The sequence below is a fragment of the Mobula hypostoma genome, chromosome 19, assembly GCF_963921235.1.
Source record: "Mobula hypostoma chromosome 19, sMobHyp1.1, whole genome shotgun sequence".
Taxonomy (NCBI): domain Eukaryota; kingdom Metazoa; phylum Chordata; class Chondrichthyes; order Myliobatiformes; family Myliobatidae; genus Mobula; species Mobula hypostoma.
The window spans coordinates 35,757,079-35,779,624 of record NC_086115.1 but is presented as its reverse complement, the minus strand read 5'-3'; the positions used below and the strand labels follow the sequence as shown (position 1 = coordinate 35,779,624).

Sequence of the window (22,546 nt, the reverse complement as noted above, 5' to 3'; positions counted from 1 at the left end):
CCACTATCGTTTGCACGATTTCTTTTTGCGCCATGGTGGAGTGGAGTTTGATGTTTTTCTTTGAACAGGTTGGTTCCGTGATTCTTCTTTGTTTTGCAACAGTCTGTGGGGAAGATGAATTTCAGGTTTGTATACTGCATACATACTGTGATAATAAATGTACTTTGAATCTTAAATCATTGAACCTCCAATTCATAAACCTACCTCTTCATATTCATTACCACTGCCTTCATTGAATACCTGCTGTCAGGATCTTAGAATCTGGGGGGAGAGGGAGGGGTGGTGATGGAGAGAGGACAGATCTGGGGGCATAGCATGAGGGAGATTTATACTGACCAGAAATTTCAGCTACATAGTTGAAGGAGTGAGGCAGAGCTTAGATAATGAGTGGAAAGTGACTCACCTCCTCACTTTTCAAAGGCTTTCTATCATCGAAAAGCCTGAATGAATGCATCTCCAGCAATGCTCAACAGGCTCAACACCATCTAGTGCATGATAAACAGTCTGATTTGTAGCACAGGCATGTCCCTAAAAGTTCAGTCCTTTTCTGACCAACGCACAGTTGTGCTGTTACTTAGTACGAGTGCTTTGCAGTAAATTGCCAAGACTTCTCAGCACTAGCTTCAAACCTGTGACCTCTACTCAGAAGCAAAAGGGCAGCATTTATATGAGAATGTTACTATGCTTTCGCCAATTAACTGGACTCTGTAACCAAGCACTCATACCTCAATCATATTTTATTTAACTTAGACCATAAGACAAAGGAGCAGAGTTAGGCCATTCGTCTCATCGATTCTGCTCCGCCATTCAAACGTGGCTGATCCTTTTATCCCCTCCTCAACCCCATTTCAAGGTCTTCCCTCCGTAACCTTTGATGCAGTGTCCAATCAAGAACCTATCAATCTCTGCCTTAAATACACCGAACAACCTGGCCTCCACAGCTGCCTGTGGTAACAAATTCCACAAATTCACCACCCTTTGGATAAAGAAATTTCCCTGCATCTCTGTTTTATAAGGACGCCCCTCTATCCTGCAGTTGCTCCCTCTTGTCCTACATTCTCCCACCATGGGAAACATCCTTTCCACATCCACACTGTCTTGGCCTTGCAACGTTCAGAAGGTATCAATGAGATCTCCCCTCATCCTTCTAAATTCCAGCGAGTGCAGTTCCAGAGCCATCAAATGTTCCTCATACAATAACCTTTTTATTCCCTGAATCATCCTTTTGAACTGCCTCTAGACCCTCTCCAATGCCAGTACATCTTTTCTTAGATGAGGGGCCCAAAACTGTTCATAATATTCAAAGTGCGGCCTCACTGGTGCCTTATAAAACCTCAGCATCATATCGCTGCTTTTGTATTCAAGTCCTCTTGAAATAAATGCTAATATTACATTTGCTTTCCTCACTCTAACTCATTCTCAAGTTAACCTTTAGGGTGTTCTGCACAAGGACTCCAAAGTCCCTTTGCATCTCAGATTTTTGGATTTTCTCCCCATTTAGGAAATAGTCTGCACATTTATTTCTACTACCAAAGTGCATGACCATGCATTTTCCAACATTGTATTTCATTTGCTACTTTCTTTCCCATTCTCCTAATCCGCCTAGGTCCTTCTGCAGACTACCTGGTTCCTCAACACTACCTGCCTCCCTACCAATCTTCATAACATTTGTAAACTTGGCAACAAAGCCATCTATTCCATCATCTAAATCATTCATATACAGCATAAAAAGAAGCAGCCTCAACACCGACCCCTGCAAAAAACAACTTGTCACTGGCAGAAAACCAGACAAGGATCCTTTTATTCCGACTTGCTGCCTCCTACCAATCAGCCATTTCTCTAACCATATTAGAAACGTTCCTATAATACCATGGGCTCTTAACTTGGTAAGCAGCCTCATGTGTGGCACCTTGACAAAGGCCTACTGAAACTCCAAATATACAACATCCACTGCATCCCCTTTATCTATCCTACTTGTAATCTCCTCAAAGAATTCCAATAGGTTTGTCAGGCAAGATTTTCCCTGAAGGAAACCATGATGACTTTGTTGTATCTTGTCCTGTGTCACCTCCATAACCTCATCCTTAACAATTGACTCTAACATTTTCCCAGCCACTGAGGTCAAGCTAACTGGTCTATAATTTCCTTTTTGTTGCCTTTCTCTTTCTTAAAGAGTGGAGAGACATTTACAATTTTCCAGTTCTCTGGCACCATGCCAGATCATTTTGAAAGATCATTGTTAATGCCTCCATAATCTCTACCACTACCTCTTTCAGAACCCTAGGGTGCAGTTTGGGTCTGGGTGACTTTGTACCTCTAGGTCTTTCAGCTTTTTGAGCACCTTCTCCCTTGTAATAGTAACTGCACTCACTTCTCCTTCACACACTACAATGTCTGGCAGACTGCTAGAATCTTCCACAGTGAGGGCTGATGCAAAATACTCATTTAGTTCATCTGCCATCTCCTTGTCCCCTGTTATTATTTCTCTGGCCTCATTTTCTAGCGGTCCTATATCCACTCTCATCTCTCTTTTATCTTTTACATATTTAAATAAGCTTTTAATATCCACTTTGTTACTGTTTGCTAGCTTGCTCTCATGTTTCATCTTTTCCCTTCTAATGATTCTTTCAGTTGTGCAAAAGGAGCCCAGAATGGCCCCGGTCACCACACTCTTCTGAAGCCAGGCCAGAAAAACGCTATTGTCACATGGAATTGGCTTATCAGTTAGGGATATTGACCATTTGGTAAACTGCATGTTTGAATTCATAAGTTGCAAGATCAATTGCCATTCACAATAGGGGTGTTTAAAGTCAATAAAAATGACAAGCTAACAACAGACATTAAGTGCGGCCTCAGATTCTGCCCTTGCCTCATCAATGTACAGCTTTTTGCTTGCTACAGGAATTTTGTTGCATAAGTATTGAGTCTACGCTATACTATTGCCCTAATTACTGTATGCACACATTTTAATATTTCAATGATTCTGATTCATAACTCAGAATTCAAAGGCTAATTTTATTGTCAAAGTACGCACGTATAATACAACTCCGATATTCGTCTTCTCCAGATAGCCATAAAATGCAGCGAAACCATGGGAGTTGTTGTTGAAAAAAAAAAGACAACACTCCCCCCAACATGAAAAAGAAACAAAACTCTCAAACCCTAAAACTCTCCACCCCCTCCCAAGCAGAAAAAAACTAACAGATTATCCACACCCCCAAAAACGCCAAACCCTGAACCCCCTTCCTCGCAGAAAAAACAGTGTAATAGCATCAAAACCCCCAACCCATGTCACACACACAAAAACTAATAGATTCACCGAAGCAGAATAACATCAATATACACCAGCATCAGACCCCAAATCCCCAACTCCTCCCTGATATGAAAAGTAACATATTGCCCACCCACCAATCGGCAACAAGAAAGATAACACCAAAAACAGAAGGAGACCGATAGAAAGTACAGTCCAATAATCACATAAATCTCAGACCATCTAAATAATCCTTTCACCAGCTTTCGAGGAGAGCGGCTGCATAAACTGAGTCCTTCTGTGAAGTGCGACTGCCATACTGAGTCTGTACGCAAATGCCATCGACCTGGCTACTGACCCCAAGGCCTCCATTGATAGCGATTGTTGACCTCCTCCGTATTCACCTTCATGCTTCAATCTTCCTCATCATTTCAAGATGGATTCGTTCATGAACCCGTGCCCCATCGCTGGTCTTTTCCACGAGGCAGTTCATGTTCTTGGTCCTTCTCAGGATGTCATCTTTGGTCCTCGTTGGATACAGCAGAGCGCAGGATCACTTAATCGATATCCTAACTGCACATCACAGGCTCCAACACAATCAAGACAAAACCAACAAGCAGAAAACATAGAGAAAGTGAAATATTTGAAAATATTGGCTATCTAAAAGATGTCGCCTGAGGAATCATTGTTTCCTGGTGCCATCATTAGCCTGTATCATTGAATTGGAATTATTATTCTGATTATTAATCTGATTCAATGATTCAGAATTTTAGTTCTGAATTTTGGTGCATAATCTATCACGGGATATTCAGAACATCAGCACAGGATCATCATGGGGGTGTGTACTTAGCCCCCTGCTCCACTTGCTTTACTTCCTATGACTGTGTGGCTAAGTACAGCTCTAACACCATATACAAGTTTGTTGTCATGGGCTGTATCAAAGGGAGTGACAAATCAGCATACAGGAGCAAGACTAAAAACTTGGGTAAGTGATCTCATAACAACAACCTCTCACTCTCTGTCAATAAATGAGCACTTGTGAAGATAACACACCTGCCCACTGCTACACCTCCTTCTGCAATGCTTACAAAGCTCTCCTTCGCCCAGCTTTTGGAAAATTGGATCACTCTTCAATCCTGCTTTTGCAGATGTACAGGCAGAAGCTGAAACAGGAGGTGGCCATAGTTAAAACCGTCCACTGTTGGTCCAACCAATCTGCCTCCATGCTACAAGACTGCTTTGATGATGTTGACTGGAATGTCTTCCATGATGTCTCCGAGTTCGTGGATGGAGTCACATGCTTCATCCAGAAGTGCACTGACGATGTTGTCCCCCAGAAGTCGGTCAGGGTCTTCCCGAACCAGAAACCCTGGATCAATAGTTCCGTGCAAGCAGCACTTACCACATGGCACAGAGCTTACATTGCCAGCAATCAGCAGGAGCTCAAAAAAAGCAGCTATGATCTACGCAAAACTATCAATGCTGTGAAATAAAAATACAGGGATAAGATTGAGTCAAGATTCACAACGAATAGCACACATGACACACCCAGGGCTGCATACCATCGCAGACTTCAAAGCCAAATGTAGTGGTGCCGTCAACATCGCGGCCTCTATCGCAGATGAGCTCAATTGCTTTTATGCTGGGTTTGATGTCACTAACTCTGAGCCTCTGAGGAAAGCCATCGCTACAACCTGCAACCTGATCATCTCTGAGGCTGAGGTACACACATGTTTCCAACAAGTGGACAGTCGCAAGGCTGCGGGACTGGACAGCATCCCTGGGTGAGTACTCAGGATGTGCACAGAACAACTGGCAGGTGTGTTTACTGATATTTTAAATCTCTCCCTCTCCCAGTGCCCGCCTGCTTCAAATTATCCACCATTGTCCCTGTACCAAAGAAGACCAAGGTAACATGCCTGAAGGACTGGCGTCCTGTCGCACACACCTCAATAATAAGCAAATGCTTTGAGAGGCTGGTCAAGGATTACATCGGAAGCTTGCTACCACCCAAACTGGACCCCCTACAATTAGCCCACCGACACAACTGATCGACAGACGACGCAATAGCCTCTGCTCTTCATACCATCCTTACACATCTGGAGAAGAAGGTTGATCATGTGAGAATACTGTTCTTGGCCTACAGTTCAGCATTCAACACCATAATTCCACCCAGGAAGCTCAGAGACCTCGGCCTTGACCCCGCCTTATGCAGCTGGATCCTGGACTTCCTGTCAGATTGCCAGCAGATGGCAAGAGTGCTCTCTCACCTCCACTCCTCTGACTCTCAACACAGGAGCCCCTCAGGGCTGTGTAATAAGCCCCTTCCTTGACACTCTGTATACCCATGACTGTGTCGCCACCCACAGCTCTAATCTGCTAATTAAATTTGCTGATGACCCTGCATTGATTGGTCTTATCTCAAACAATAATGAGGTGGCCTACAGGGAAGAAGTCATCACCCTGACACAGTGGTGTCAAGAAAACAACCTCTCCCTCAATATCACAAAAACAAAGGAGCTGGTCGTGGATTACAGGAGGAATGGTGACGGGCTAACCCCTACTGACATCAATGGATCTGGGGTTGAGAGGGTAAACAGCTTTAAATTTCTTGGCATCCACATCACCGAGGACCGCACATGATCTGTACACACCAGCAGTGTGGTGAAAAAAGCACAACAGCACCTCTTTCACCTCAGACAGTTGAGGAAGTTTGGTATGGGCCCCCAAATCCTAAGAACTTTCTACAGGGGACCAACTGAGAGCATCCTGACTGGCTGCATCACTGCCTGGTATGGGAACTGTACCTCCCCTAATTGCAGGATTCTGAAGAGAGTGGTGCGGACAGCCCAGCGGATCTGTAGTTGTGGACTTCCCATGATTCACAATATTTACAAAGACTGGTGTGAGAAAAGGGCCCAAAGGATCATTGGGACCTTAGTCACCCCAACCACAATCTATTCCAGCTGCTACCATCCAGGAAACAGTACCGCAGCATAAACGCCAAGACCAACAGGCTCCGGGACAGCTTCTTCCACCAGGCCATCAGACTAATTAACTCACGTTGATTTGAATGTATTTGTATGTTACACTGACTGTTCTATTTATTATAAATTACTATGATTGCACATTGCACATTTAGACAGAGACATAATGTAAAGAATTTTACTCCTTATGTTTGTAAGAAATAAAGTCAATTCAATTCTAAGACCAAGGAACTGATTGTAGACTTCAGGAGAGGGAAACCAGAGGTCCATGAGCCAGTACTCATCTGAGGATCAGAGGTGGAGAGGGTCAGTAACTTTAAATTCTCAGCGGACCTGTCCTGACCCATCATATAAGCACAATTGCAAAGAAATCATAACAGTGCTCTGCTTCCTCCGGAGTCTCCGGGTATTTGGCATGTCATCAAAAACTTCTATAGATGTGTGGTGGAAAGAGTTCTGACTGACTACATTACGACCCGGTTTGGAAAATCATTCCAAAGTTAGTGGGTTTGGCCCGGTCCATCACGGGTCGTGCCCTCCCAACCATTGAACACATCTACACGAAATGTTGCTGGAGAAAAGCTGCATCCATCATCAGAGATCCTCACCACTCAGGCCATGCTCTTTTCTCGCTGCTGCCATCAGGTAGGAGGTAAAAGCACCTCAGGGCTCACACAACCAGTTTCAATAACAGTTACTACCCCTCAACCATCAGGCTCTTGAACAAATGGTGATAACTACATTCATTCTATTTATGATGTTCGCACAACTGATGGACTCAGTTTAAGGACTCGTTATCTTGTTTGTTCGTACTCGTTACTTATTACTATTCCTTTATATTTGCAGCTGCACAGCTTGTTGTTCATTGATCTTGTTTAACAGTTACTGTTCTATAGATTTGCTGAGTATGCATGCAGGAGAAAGAACCTCAGGGTTGTATCTGGTAACATGTATGTACTCCGATAATAAAATTTACTTTGAATGTTGGTGGAGAAATTCAACATCCCTCATCGGTATTTAGGTAGCTGAGCGGTTAAATAGCTGACAACAGGAATTCTGCAGATGCTGGAAATTCAAGCAACACACATCAAAGTTGCTGGTGAACGCAGCAGGCCAGGCAGCATCTCTAGGAAGTGGTGCAGTCGACGTTTCAGGCCGAGACCCTTCGTCAGGTTAAATAGCTGAACCAGCAACCAGGTCTCTGACAACTGAACCAGGGATATGAGTCTGAATTCCCAAATGGCAGCTGGTGAATTTCAATTCAACTAATGGAATAAATTCTGAATTATTAAAAAAATCTAATTTCAGTAACGATGACAATGAAACCACTGGGTTGCTGTGGAAACATTTCCAACTCAATAATGTCCCTCAGAGAAGAAAGGCTACAACCTTTAACCAGTCTGGCCTGCATGTAACTCCTGCCCCACCAATATGGCTCCTTCAATACCCTTCACAACGCAGGGATAATTAGGAATGAACACTGAATGTTCACATTTCCAGCCACATCACATTCTGTGAATGAAGACATTCTTAAAATGTTTGTTTTTCTTATTCTCTGACTGGAAACGTTTCCTCTTTGGTGAATGCTTGTGTAAAATCGGGCAGAGGTCATAGAACAGTACAGCACAGGAACAGGCCCTTCGGCCCACAATGTTGAAGCTGTACACTGGGAAGCAATAGAATGTTGTCATTAAATCATAGGAAAATACATTGCTCTTTCTTGTACATCGGAAATCAAAATAGAATCTCTTGCTTTAACTTTCTAAGTACCAACATAATCTATCAACAGGACATCAAAACAAGCTTATTTAAAAAATACATGTAACACTTACCCTTTCCATTCTTTCAGGAGACTGTTAATAATGCCTTTCAGTACTGCTTTCTGGATGTCCTGGGGCTAACAATATCAGTCATGTGAGGTTATTATATATATAACCGATTCATTTCAATTACACTTGCTGGAGCAGCAGATCATTCTTTATATATTTTATCAGAATACATAATCTGCTAATGCTGTATATGATTACTGAACGTTTTGCAAAGACTGGCAAAGTCCAAATGCTATAAAGCATAAGCATTCAATTTCAATAGGGCTGTATTTGGTGAACTGATGGATCAGTATTACATGTAGGAGGAGGACAGGAACACCCACATAACCTGCATTCGATTGTTCAGCTGCTGAAGTACAGTTGTGTGTAACTTGGTGTCGTTTAAGATAATCATATAGTTGTACCATCCATCACAATCATTTGATGGTACATTAATGAACGCAATGGTGAGAGCATACTGTAAATTAACATTTTGCAGTACTCCAAATAATTATGAAATAATTCAAAATTACAATATAATTTCATGGTAAATCTGCTGCATATACCCACAACTACCTATCCCCTGGACAGTCAGTGGTATGCAGGAGGAAACATGAGTCACATCTTCATGCAGCTACCAATCTCAAATTGCATATTGCAATACCATAGTACTGTCTTTTAGCTTTGTGCTGTCTCTTTGGATGCTGCATGACCTGTTAAGAATTTCTAGCATTTCTCACTTTGCATTTCCAACTATTTAGATTTACTATGGCAAAGAAGGAGGCTATATCAACAATATACTGGGCTGTTTGTAAAGTTTCCCTGTTATCTTTCAAGTTTGTAAATAATTTTCCTTCCAATACATACTCAAGACTCGACTGAATGCCAGATAGAATTTGTCTCTACCACCCAGCCAAAACTCAAGAACAAGGTTATGCTCACTGCATAGAAAAAAGCTTTCTCTTACATTCTCCTTGAATTCCCAGTACCTTTGAACTATCTGCTATTGGGAATGTTTTCCCTCGATCTGGACTACCAAAAGGTATAATGATCTTGAACACCTTTATTAAATTTTCCTTCATCCATCTTTAATCCAAGGAGTTTAATCCACGTAGGTTAATTCTGCAGATGAAATTCCCAGAATCTTTCAGCTGTTCAAGCAAAGCTTTACAATACCTTGTTTAAGACCTTCACATCCTTCCTACAATGAATGCTACACTCCAGTTAAAGATTCAACATAACCGCTGTGTTCTTTTACCCTGCACTTCCATTTAATTCACTCTGATGTCATGCATTTCACTTAACGTATCCATCCAGCTTCAAAGAAGAATGTGCTCTGCTCTTGTACACTTGTTAGAATTCTGCCAAGTAGTCCACATTGTGTGTCCACCTTCATTTTGCCAAAATGTATCGCATCACACATCTTTTGATTAAATTTTATTTATCCCTTTTCCATCAGACCATGAGACATGGAAGCCGAGTTAGGCCATTCGGCCCATTGAGTCTGCGCTGCCATTCCATCATGGCTGATTTATTCCTCTTAACCTCATTGTTTTGCCTTCTCCCCCATAACACCCTTACTAATCAAGAACCTATCAACACTTAAAATATGCCTGATGACTTTCAGCTTATTCTACTGGCTCATCTTTCTCTTCTTTACTAAACTCCTCACTTTCTACCACAGTCGTGGTATCTTCTGCAATTCCTAAAATTCTATTCTGCAACTCATTAACATTTATCAGTTAGGTTTTAAATATTTTTCTTTTGTATCCACGTAAGAGTGCTTTTATATCTGGCACACTAAAGAATGTAGAATCATCATTATGAAGCAATAAATCTATAAACTTAATTGCTAAAATTTTGTTAAAAGGTGCTAACAACATACTTACTGTGCTCAGCAATGCATCATAGACACTGTTGGTAAATTTAACATTAATGCCTGGATCCTCAATTGTATTAAAAGGTGAACTGACATCTCGCTAAGAATTCATGGAAGACAAAATTCAAAGACAGTTAAGGAAAAAATAAAGAAAGCATTAATGCAAAATTAATGTTAATTTCCTTTACATGGTAAAAAGAAACTCAAGTATTGGAAATGAGCCAACGTATCTCCCATTTACTCTAATGAACATTGACATAAACTGCACAAATAATGCAAACCTTCAGTACAAGTGAATTTTATAAGATAGAGGACCGATGTTACTTTCATTATCATAAACAACTGACTCATTGTACAACTAGAATAGTCCCTATACATGGCCAATCATCAGATTGTCTTCAACTTTTGCACCGAACATAATGATAATCCTGAACATGCCAGAATTCTTATTATTCAATGGAAGTACAAGAAGTGAAAATTGAAACGGTGCACAAGTTTAGAAAGACCTCCCCAGTCTGTTTGTATAAAATTAGAATCATTATATGAAGGGGCAGTACAGTAGCACAGTGGTTAGCACAATGCTTTGCATTCCAGCGACCCGGGTTCAATTCCTGCTGCTGCCTGTAAGGAGTTTGTCGGTTCTCCCTGTGACCACGGGCTTCCTCCAGATGCTCCAGTTTTCTCCCACGTTCCAAAGATGTACCGGTTGGTAGATTAATTGGTCATTGTAAATTGTCCTGTAATTGGGCTTGGATTAAATCGAGAGATTGTTGGATTGCACAGTTCGAAGGGCCAGAAGGGCCTATTCCACGTGCTGTCTCAATAAATTAAATAAATAAAAGAATTGAAGTTACAAAAGATTTGCAAAGCAGAATAGAAGTTCGAGAAATGAATTTCACTTCCTTCACACACATAACTTCATTAATTCACACAAAAATTCCTGAAATTGCTCAAAAGTACATTAAAGATGATATAGGACCTGTGTCATTTCCATCAGGACTTATTTGAAGGTCTCCTGGCTTCCGTTCACTACTAAACTGAAGTCAGAGCTTAAAGAATTCCGTCTGTGGCAGTGGTGCTGCTTAAAATGCTGCCATAAAAAGAGGGGTAACATGACAGAGGGGTGTATGGGGTGTCTAGGGAGGGGTAGCACCTCTGGTGGGGGGGCCTGCCGTGCCCTTTTACAGGGCAGCTCATCCACCTTTGGTCCCAACCTGGCACTCAGCTCTCACCTGTGGCTCCAAGTAACTGTAACATGCGCAGCGGCCACACCCTGGTAAGCCGTCTTGGCAGACGGGCCAAACCAGGTGAGGGTAGCTGATGGGTCTTTGACCCTCGGTGAGGTAGGGGATCTGCCTGTCCCAGTGTGTGAAGTCTGGCCATGGCAGATTGAGTGGAAGAGACCAATTAATGGTCCAACAGTCAGGAAGGCAGGCCAGCAGGCAAGACACTTAGACGTCCTGGTCATCCACTGCAAGAGGTGGCGACCTCTTTAAACTCACCCAGCAGAAGGCAAAGGAAAACCACTGCTGTAACCTGCCATGAACATGATTTCCCAATATGTCAGAGCGGCGTGGAGGAAAGTCGTTCACCAACTGGAAATTCCAGATGCGACCTAACGACGACGAACATGACAGAAAAGCACAAAGTGATCTCTGAATGTTTGACAAACTTCCACTAAGATCCATGATCAACTTCCACTAAGCCCCAAGCCTCAAGTGGTCCCATGCCACTGGGACGAGATGGTGACCAAGAAATCAAGGATTGCTTTTTGTAGCTCAGAAGTGATTTACAAAGAGTCTGTGAACTGTGAAGGGAATTCCTTGGATGCAGTTTCCATTATCCTGGACACTAACAGTTCTTCAAGGCATCAATGTTTTAGAGAAGAATATTTAAGTGTCATAATGCTGATCTCAGCTAAGATCCCAATTTACTTGAGGCTCGACAGTGAAGCTTGTACCTAACAGTTCTAATTGTATTTAGCGATGAACGAAACACACTGCAGTGTCATCAGGTACACAGAGTCAAAGAAGGTACAGTACAGCCCTTCGGCCCATCTAGTCCATGCCCAAAACCATTTAAACTACCTACTACCATCGACCTGCACTGGGACCATAGCCCTCCTTACCTCTTCCATCCATGTACCTATCCAAACTTCTCTTAAATGTTGAAATCAAGCTCGCATGCACCACTTGTGCTGGCAGCTCATTCAACACTCATGTGACCCTCTGAGTGAAGAAGTTTCCCCTTATTTTAATGACTAATGTTGGGAAAATGTCAGCATCTGCCAAGGTGAATTGTGCACGCAAGTATCCAGGCCAATTTTCCAGTGGTCTGGATTTCACCCGGAAGTAAGTGCTTTTGATCTACAATGAGTGAAAATACTTTTACTGCATGATTTACACATCAATAGGCCAAAGTAATTTTAGAAGCACTAATTGACTGAAACCAGGTATGAGCATCTGACAACTGGCAGAAAAAAGATATTAGAAATAAAAGTTCAAAGTGTTTTGTGTCCTGGAAAAAGAGCAAACCAAAGACGGAGTCTCGGCTTCAATTTAATAAAGTTGGGAAGAGAAAAGATGTATTTAGAAATTAGAAATAAAACCTGGACAGGGTCATAGCCAGGATTTCAATGTATCAAAACAATTAAAGATCAATTTTCAAATGTATTTAAAATATTAAGTTGATCCCCAAATAAGTAAGCCCTGTGTATTCCAGAGAAACCTGGATGAATCAATCATCAAGGCATAAAAATTATATGCAAAGTTGTAGAGCCGTGCAGACAGAAGCAGGCCTCTTGGACCTTCACATTCACACTGAACATCACATACTTGTCTCTACTAATCTCATTTACACTTAACCTATGGCCTGGTGTGCCTTGGTGATTCAAATGATGATCATCTAGATGTTTGTTAATAGCTGTGAGAGTATGTGTCTCTGCTATCCCTACAGATAGTGTGTTACACATTCCAACAGTCATCCAGGTGAAAAAGTTCCTCGCAGATCTCCTCTAAGCATCTTATCTTTTAAATTAAACCTGGGTCCTCTACTTTGAGACACTTCAGCTATGAGGAAAAGTTTCCAACAATTTACTCTATTTACCCTCACAATTATGAGGCCCCTCAAAATTGTGTACACCTCTATCAAATCCGGTTTATTGTCGTGTGGTGAAGTACAGTACATCGAAAAGCCTGCTGCTCACAGGCACATAAGTACAGGCAATACATTGGATATAAACTATTCATAAAAGTTATATCACAGAGAAAAAAAGGGGATCTTGCTCCTCACCTTTCCCTCCAACCACAACTCTCCAGCTCCTCCTCTACAAGGAAGACAAATCCAGCCAAATCTCTCTCCCCATAACTGAAACATTCCCTCCTAGGCAACATCTCCCTCATCCTCTCCAATGAACCACAGCTTTCCTCATTGGAATGATCAGAGGTAGGTGAATACTCCAATTGTGGCCCAGCCTGTGTTTTATAACATTGTACCATGGCCATTCTCTGACCTGACTAAATGTGGCCAATACCCCATATGCATTCTTCATCATCTCATCAACCTGTACTGTTGTCTTCAGGGACCCTGGGACTTGCACACTGAGACCCCTCTGTTCTTCAATACTGCCTGGGTCCCCACCATTCATTTTGCATCATCTCACACTTATCAAGATTAAATTCATTGTCCATTGCTCCACCTATCACCAACTGATTGATAAATTAAGTTTCATGGTATCTGCAAACTTACTAATTGCACCTTCTACACATATCCAAATGTTTAACATATCCAAGGATCCAGAACTGGCTTGCCCATAGAAGGCAAAGAGTGGTTGTTGGCAGGACATATTCTGCATGGAGGTCGGTGACCAGTGGTTTGCCTCAGGGATCTGTTCTGGGACCCTTACTCTTCCTGATCTTTATAAATGACCTGGATGAGGAAGTGGAGGGATGAGTTAGTAAATCTGCTGATGACACAAAGGTTGGGGGTGTTGTGGATAGTGTGGAGGGCTGTCAGAGGTTACAGCGGGACATTGATAGGATGCAAAACTGGGCTGAGAAGTGGCAGATGTAGTTCAACCCAGATAAGTGTGAGATGTCAGATATGATGGCAGAAGATAGTAAGTATTAATGGTAAGACCCTTGGTAGTGTGGAGGATCAGAGGGATCTTGGGGTCCGAGTCCACAGGACACTCAAAGTTGCTGCGCAGGTTGACTCTTCGGTTAAGAAGGCATATGGTGCATTGGCCTTCATCAATTGTGGGATTGAGTTTAGGAGTCGAGAGGTAACGTTGTAGCTATATAGGACCCGGGTCAGACCCAACTTGGGAGTATTGTGCTCAGTTCTGGTCACCTCACTACAGGAAGGATGTGGAAACCACAGAAAGGGTGCAGAGGAGATTTACAAGGATGTTACCTTGGTTGGGCAGCATGCCTTATGAGAACAGGTCGAGTGAACTCGGCCTTTTCTCCTTGGGGCGACAGAGGATGAGAGGTGACCTGATAGAGGTGTATAAGATGATGAGAGGGATTGATGGTGTGGATAATCAGAGGCATTTTCCTAGGGCTGAAATGGCTAGCATGAGAGAGCACAGCTTTAAGGTGCTTGGAAGTAGGTACAGAAGAGATGTCAGGAGTAAGTTTTTTACGCAGAGTGGTGAGTGCATGTAACAGGCCGCTGGCGACGGTGGTGGAGGTGGATACGATAGGGTCTTTTAAGAGACTCCTGGACATGTATATGGAGCTTAGAAAAATAGAAGGCTATGTGTAACCCTAGATAATTTCTAAGGTAAGGAAATGTTCAGCATAGCTTTGGGCGGCTGAAGAGCCTGTATTGTGCTGTAGGTTTTCTATGTTTCTATGTTTCTATATGTCACCATCAGTAAAAGTTTAGCACCAATTACTGTGGTACACTACTGGTCACTTCCAATCATAAAAACAATGTTCCATCTTTACTCTATATCTTCTATAACCATCACAATTTCTAGATCCAGTTTGCTAACTTTTGAACTCCATGGATTCTAACCTTTTGACCAATCTCCCATGTGGGACCTTGTCAAAGCTTTACCAAAGTCCACGCAGATTGCATCAACTGCACTGATTTCATCAAGATGTTTCGTTAATATTTTGAAACATTTAATCAATTGACTAAACGGAATATCCCAAAAACTGAACACGTTGATGATCTTAGATGAATACATGCTTTTCTAACTATACAATAATCCTGTTCCTAGAACTTCCCTACTATTGACATTGGGAGGAGAATTAGGGGGAGGAATATGGTGCCTACAAGCATGTTATTATGATTGATAAATAGATAGATAGATAGATAGATGTTTTATTGATCCCAAAGGAAATTACAGTGTCACAGTAGCACTACGAGTGCACAGATATACAAATATATAAATATTAGAAGAGAAGTAAGAAAGAATAAAATATAATTTACCTCAAACAGTCTAACAGGAGAGGGTCATCACTTCCCCAGCTATAGGTTGACTGATTATAGAGTGTAGTGGCCAAGGGTAAGAATGACTTCATATAGCACTCTTTGGAACAGTGGAGTTGTCTTTGTCTTTGTCTATTACTAAAGGTGCTCCTCTGTTCAGCCAAGGTGGCATGCAGAGGGTGAGAAGCATTGTCTAGAATTGCCAGGATTTTCCGTAGGGTCCTTTGTTCTACCGCAGTCTCCAGTGTGTCCAGTTTGACTCCTATAACAGAGCCAGCCTTTCTAATCAGTTCATTGAGTCTGTTGGCATCAATTGTGTTGATGCCATTGCCTCAGCACACTACTGCATAGAAGATTGTACTGGCGACAATAGATTGGTAGACCATGTGAAGGGGAGGCCTGCATACTCCAAAGGACCTCGGTGTCTTCAGGAAGTAGAGGTGACTCTGGCCCTTCTTGTACACAGCCTCTGTGTTGCTGCTCCACCTTGGAAGATTAACGTTATGGTGAAACCTTATCTTTGGAGTCTGCAGACACATTGCGGAGCGCGACGTAAGAGCTTTTGACTTATGTGGTTAACGGTAGTTAACATAAAATAACATCTTGAGAATATGGCAGGTCTGAAGGCACTTACACATAGAATAAAGAGCAGGACAAAATAATGTTCTGATTTTTAGGGTAGGGAGATAGATTTTTCATTCTTGAACTGCCACTCAGTAGTTGTGTCCTGAGCCAAAATAACATGCACCTTAAACCAAGGAGAAAATGCTGGAGATTCTCAGCTAGAACATCTGTTTTAGTATTCAAGTCAATAGCATTTCAAAATGCTGTACAGATGTTACACCTTCTTTACAGATGTTGAGATTACCAATTTCACCAGGTTTCCAGCATCTGCTGCATGGTTATTGTATAGCTTGCTAATCATTCAAACAAGTTTTTCATATATAAGTAAGCATAAAAAATACACTCCTCAAGAAAATACACAATTATAAAGTATTGTAATTTCACAAGATATTCTGAGCTCTAGAGTAATCAGAACAATCTATAGTCTACCCTGACAAGGGCAGTCTGAGCTCTACTCTGAGACCTATTTATAAATTTTAAAAAATCATAACTCATTCTAATAAGAGTTCTCTCAGTTTTCACTGGATTAACCACTCCATAATCAGTTCTAATGAAGATATTGAGTACTATAATTTACACTGATTAGAACTTCCAGTGCTCTGCGATAATGAAAACATCTTATGTTCTATGTTGATCAGGACAATCTATAATCTACCTTGATGTATGACAGCTCTGCGGTGATTACAACATGTTACTTTCTGTCCTTCCCTGATCAATGTCTCCAATCTAATATCACTTATAGTTAGTTGTATTGGAAATGAAGAACATGATGCCAGTGAACAATGTGACCAAAGGCGACGTCCTTCAGTCAGTTCACAAAACTACTTTTACCTCGTCTTTCAATTATCATTTTGCAACTAATGATTTACATTTTGATCTTCTGTTTCTATTTAGCTGAATTTTCACTTTTCCTACAGAAATCAAAGTACATTTTATTATCAAATATAATATATATCCCCATATACAACAGGGGTCCTCAACCTTTTTTGCACCGCGGACTGGTTTAATATTGACAATATTCTTGTGGACCGGCCGACCTGGGGGGGCGGGGGGTGTTCAAGTAGGGTTAAACTCACCTCAACATGTCTTTTACAGTTCAGGTTGCCAACTTTCTCACTCCCAAATAAGGGACAAAAATAGCAGTCAAATCCCGGGACACTTGTGTTTACCCCAGGAAAGACTACCATGACCATGAAGCCTTGCGCGGGCACCTGTGTGCGCATGCGTGACTTGCGTATGTGATGTGCGCATGCGCATAGGTGCCGATTTTTTCCCCCACAGATCGGTTTTGCCTTCATCTTACCGACTACACTGTACATACATTATTTCTACTTTATGTAGAGTGTGTATTTATCATTTCATTCTTGCTTTTACTATATGTTAGTGTTATTTTAGGTTTTATGTGTTATTTGGCATGATTTGGTAGGTTATTTTTTGGGTTTGGGAATGCTCAAAAATTTTTCCCATATAAATTAATGGTAATTGCTTCTTCGCTTTATGTCACTTCGGCACGAAAGGTTTCATTGGAACACTCTACCTTAGCCGGGGAAATATGGGACAAACCAATTTAGCCCAATATACGGGATGTCCCGGCAAATACGGGACAGTTGGCAACCCTATGTTCAAGTTCAACAGTGCGTGACAGGGAATGAGGAAAGGTGCAGCTGACTCATATCGTTTCCACATGGCCCGGTTGCACATGCTTTGCGGCCCGGTACCGGTCCGCGGCCCGGTGGTTGAGGACCGCTGATATACAACACTGAGATCTAAATGAATGACTTTTTCAACTTCTGGAAGTCATAAATGAAGCAGATTTAAAAGCAGACTTCAGAACAGATAAACAATATAGTTTATATTTTATCTGGAAGAGGTGGAATCCAAATTGTATCAGGAAGTTGTGAGTCATAATTGGAGACTAGTAGAAAACAAGTAATTGATACTGCTTGTGTACAGTTTATGGGTAATTTGCATCTCTGTTGGATCACTCCATTTTATGGGAACATGAAATGAGCACTATGCTCTTAAGAGCAGTTACTGAAAATCATTAAAATCAATTAAAGGTCGTTAGATATGCGTGCAATGAATAGGTACAACACAAGCCCCATGTTCCTGAAACAAGATGAAAGATCTGTGTACCTTGAATGCTGCGTTAATTTCCAGAAAAGAATCAAAAGTTGTTGAATAAAAATCATGTACTATTTTCCAGTCTCCTGAAGTCTTGGCCTTTTCTATATCTTCCCTGTAATCAAAACAAAGATGTATTTGTTTATATCTATGTTAATCGAATTAATAATGTTTATCTTCATTAAATTTCTGCCTTGGCGGATGCTGAATATCACTGCACTCATTAATTATAGTTTAACAGTTCAAAAATAGATATGAAGGTTATACACTCCAGTGAATAGTTGGATCCATTTACTTACGAGAGTCGTACAATACAGAAACAGGAATTTCAGTCTACCAAGCCTTTTAAACCACTGAGCAGCACATAAATGATCACCCATCAAACACACTAATCCCATTTTATTCCTGGCACATTCCCCTCACACCTTATCACTCACCTCTACTCTTGAGACAACCCAGAGTGGCCACTTGACCTAACAACCCGCACACCTTTGGGATCTGTGAGTGCAACAACATTGGGTTTGCTGACCATGAAGTTCTAAACTCAAAACCAAGACCTTAAGACCTGTTGGATATACTGTAAATAGCTATGATTACCCTCGCTAAAGGGTGATTAGACTGTAACTACCCAATCCTCAAAGACTAGTTCACTTCACTGTTTATTCTCTATGTCAAGTTTAGCTGCCAATACCCACTATTTGAATGGTGGGACCCCCTTCCCTACAAGGAGGAGACAACCCCAGCTAACAAAGTAGCTTAAACACAGTTTGTTTATTTTTAGTGATACACTTTTAAATCCAGACAAAACTCTTCAAACACATTTAAAGCTCAGAGGATTTTCTATCATAAAAATATTTCCAAATTGCAGACCATTTCTAAAACACAGATGCAACTCCTCTAAGCTATAAAGATGTACCAACGATGAAGATGAACCAGTCATCCAGAAATCGAAGGTAGAGGAATGAACTCTAGTTCATCCTATATTTTTCATGGTTCTTGATGTTGTTTACCCCATTCCTAATGAGCCTGAACTGCCCTCTACATTTATATCCTTTTTCAGCCACTTGAGTGACTTCACACGTATATGATATTCTTTCAGATACTTTTTAATACAAAAGGTCTAAAAGCTTCTTGGAGGCACAGATCCCAGGTGACGTACAATCTATTCTGTGAAGCTGATTCCTTGAGTACATAAACCTTCCAATTTACTAATAGATAAGTTATGTTAAGAATCCGGCCTGAACACTGGGTCGAAGGGTCTCTGCTGGTAGCTCTGGATCACGACAGTCTTTAATTTCTGTTTTCTTTCACCTGGCCATGTGGGTTCTGGCCCAGCCCCTTTCCTTTTTGGACTTCCTCCAATTACCTGCTTGTCTCCTCATTTGCACCCACCTGTTTCTAATTTTCACTCATTACCCTGTCCATTTAAACCCTGACATGACTAGCATTCTCTGCCAGTTTATCCCAGTTCTGACTTCTGTCGTTCTAGCCTGTCATTGCGACTTCTGACAACCGATTTTGCCTGATTCTGTGTTTTGGATTTTGCCCCTTCTTGGACTTGAATTTTGTCTGAGCTTTCTGGAATGTCTGCCCTCGCCTGACTGCCTTTCCTGGTTAAGACCTCTGCCCGCTATTTCAGATTCATGCCTGCCTTCTGTTTTGCAAAGACTGTTGCCTTCGTGCTCCCTAATAAATCCTGGTGAAAAAAGTATTCATTGGTCTGCACTTGAGTCCCACCGAAACCCGACAGAACGAACTGGCCAAGATGGACCCAGCGGACCCCAACCAGGTGCGTGAGGCCCTCTCCGGAGAGGGCGTGTTGTTAGGGAGACATGAAACGCAGTTCGCCTCTATCAACCAGTCGATGGAAGCCTTCTCTGTCACTCTGACCAGCATAGCCTCCTAGCTACATCAGATTCAGCTGACGCTGAGCTCCAACCAGCCTTCTCTTGCTGCGCCATCAGCCCCACAGACTCCAACCCAACCAGCCCGAGAGCCCCGTTTACCTCCACCTGAACATTACAATGGTGAACCAGGCACCTGCAGATCCTTCCTGTCTCAATGCTCGCTGATTTTTGAGCTGCAGCCCACTACCTTTCCCACTGATCGATCCCGTATTGCTTATGCTATCACGCTGCTGTCGGGAAGAGCAAGAGAGTCGGGTACGGCTGTGTGGGACAGCAGAGCCCCTTTTTGCCACACGTTTCAGACTTTTGTGAGGAGATGAGAAGAGTCTTTGACCGTTCTCAGCAGCGGCGAGAGGCAGCAAGGGAGATGTTGCGAGTTCGTCAGGGTAACCGTTCTGTTTCGGACTACGCCATTCAGTTCCGCACACTAGCCGCCACTACCAACTGGAATTCGGCGGCCCAAACTGATGTGTTCCTCTATGGGCTTAGCGAAGATGTTAAGGATGAACTAGCCACCCACGACCTGCCTGCTGGCTTCGAAGAGCTGGTCGATTTGGCCATTAAGATTGACAGCCGCATAAAACAGCGTCTGCAGGAGCGTGATGTCCGGGGTTCACGAAGAACCACCAGGGGGCGTCTGACCTCTTCCCAGCCAGCACCCACATCTCCTTCCCCGAGTCCTCAGTCACCCCCATCCAGCCCAACGGAGCTCATGCAGGTTGATCGTACCCGTCTGTCTCCTTCGGAAAGGAGAGTCAGTACCAACTCCTGTCTGTACTGTGGTCAGGCTGGTCACTGTGTATCTACCTGTCCCGTAAAAGCCAACGCTCGCTCGTAAAGAGGGGACTACGGGCGAGCAGTGCTTCCTTCCCCCGGTTCCCCGTCACTCGAACCCTGCTACCTACTTTTATACTGGCTGAAGGGAGGAGACGCACCGTTTCAGGTTTTATCAACTCTGGGGCTGAGGAAAACTTTATCAGTTCCAGTTTTGCGGCCAGTCTCGGGATGCCACTCTCCCGTCTGAAGCAACCCCGGAGGCCAGCGGCGTAACCCTCTACAGCTCCGTTGAGTCTCCTTATTTCTGGCAATCACCAGGAGAGCATTGCTTTCCATGTAATGGATTCCCCCAAAGCTGAAGTTGTGTTAGGCCACCCATGGCTAGCTCAGCATGGTCCACACATTGATTGGTCTAATAACAGAGTGTTGAGCTGGAGTCCTTCCTGCCTAAATCATTGTCTGCGTGTTGCTCATGCTACTCAAAGTCCAGTTCCTCTGCCTATAGAAGAGTTTCCCGATCTGTCCTCTGTACCCCCTGAATATCTGGACCTAAAGCTGGTATTCAGCAAGACTCGGGCCACCACCTTACCCCGACATCGCCCCTATGACTGCGCTATAGATCTCCTTCTGGGAACCTCGCCACCAAGGGGCCGTCTGTATTCCCTGTCTCCACCTGAAAGGGAAGCGATGGACAAGTATATTCAGGAGGCCTTGGCTGCAGGAATTATCCACCCCTCTTCTTCCCCAGCAGGTGCAGGGTTCTTCTTTGTAGCCAAGAAGGATGTGTCCCTGCGTCCTTGTGTGGACTATAGAGGTGTCAATGAGGTCACCTTTAAGAACTGCTATCCTCTTCCTCTTACATCATCTGCATTTGAATTGATCCAGGGTGTTTCTATCTTCTCCAAGCTCGATCTCTGCAACGCTTACCATCTGGTCCACATAAGAGAGGGGGATGAGTGGAAGACCGTGTTCAATACGCCATCTGGGCACTACGAATATTTGGTAATGCCTTTCGGACTTTCTAATGGTCCTGCTGTGTTCCAGTCCCTGGTGAATGACGTTCTCAGATATGCTGAACCAATTTGTATTTGTGTACTTAGATGACATTCTTGTATTTTCTAGGTCTCTCTGAACACATCCAGCATGTCCGTTGGGTGCTCCAATGACTCCTGGAGAATCCGTTATTTGTGAAGGTGGAAAAGTGTGAATTTCACCGGAGTTTAACTTCGTTTCTGGGATATGTGATCAGCGCTGGAGGAATCCAGATGCACCCTCAGAAGATCAAGGCGGTAGAGGAATGGCCACAACCCGCCTCTCGACGAGATGTCCAACACTTTCTTGGGTTTGCCAACTTCTATCGCCGATTCATTTGAAATTTCAGCATTCTGGCCGCCCCGCTGACTGCTCTAACCTCCTCCAAGTCGAAGTTCGCCTGGAATCCAGCGGCTGAGAAAGCCTTTTCTGATCTAAAGATTCGTTTCACCACGGCACCTATCCTCCTTCAGCCCGATCCTACAAGGCAGTTTATTGTAGAGACTGACACCTCTGATGTAGGAGTAGGGGCTATACTGTCACAGCGTTCAGCAGAGAACAACAAGCCTTTATTTCCCACAAATTTTTGCCCGCAGAACGCAACTATGACATCGGCAATGCAGAGTTATTGGCTGTTAAACTTGCTCTTGAGGAATGGCGGCATTGGCTTGAGGGAACGACTACTCCTTTTCGAGTCTGGACGGATCACAAGAACC

At 42.8% G+C, this 22,546-nt stretch overlaps 1 protein-coding gene across 3 annotated transcripts in view; it reads right to left on the bottom strand.

Annotated features, from left to right (window-relative positions):
- hectd2 (HECT domain containing 2) overlaps nt 1-22,546 on the bottom strand; it is a 136,140-nt gene that overhangs the window by 73,899 nt on the left and 39,695 nt on the right. For 2 of the 3 annotated variants that reach the window (XM_063071179.1, XM_063071180.1), the window contains 3 exons: nt 18,127-18,229; nt 9,935-10,024; nt 8,070-8,134 (listed from right to left, as the gene is read on the bottom strand). In XM_063071179.1, coding sequence (XP_062927249.1) covers nt 8,070-8,134; nt 9,935-10,024; nt 18,127-18,229 — 258 coding nt within the window. Of the gene's footprint in view, nt 1-8,069; nt 8,135-9,934; nt 10,025-18,126; nt 18,230-20,120; nt 20,454-22,546 lie in introns of those variants that run through there. The other variant, XM_063071181.1, reaches the window with a different exon arrangement.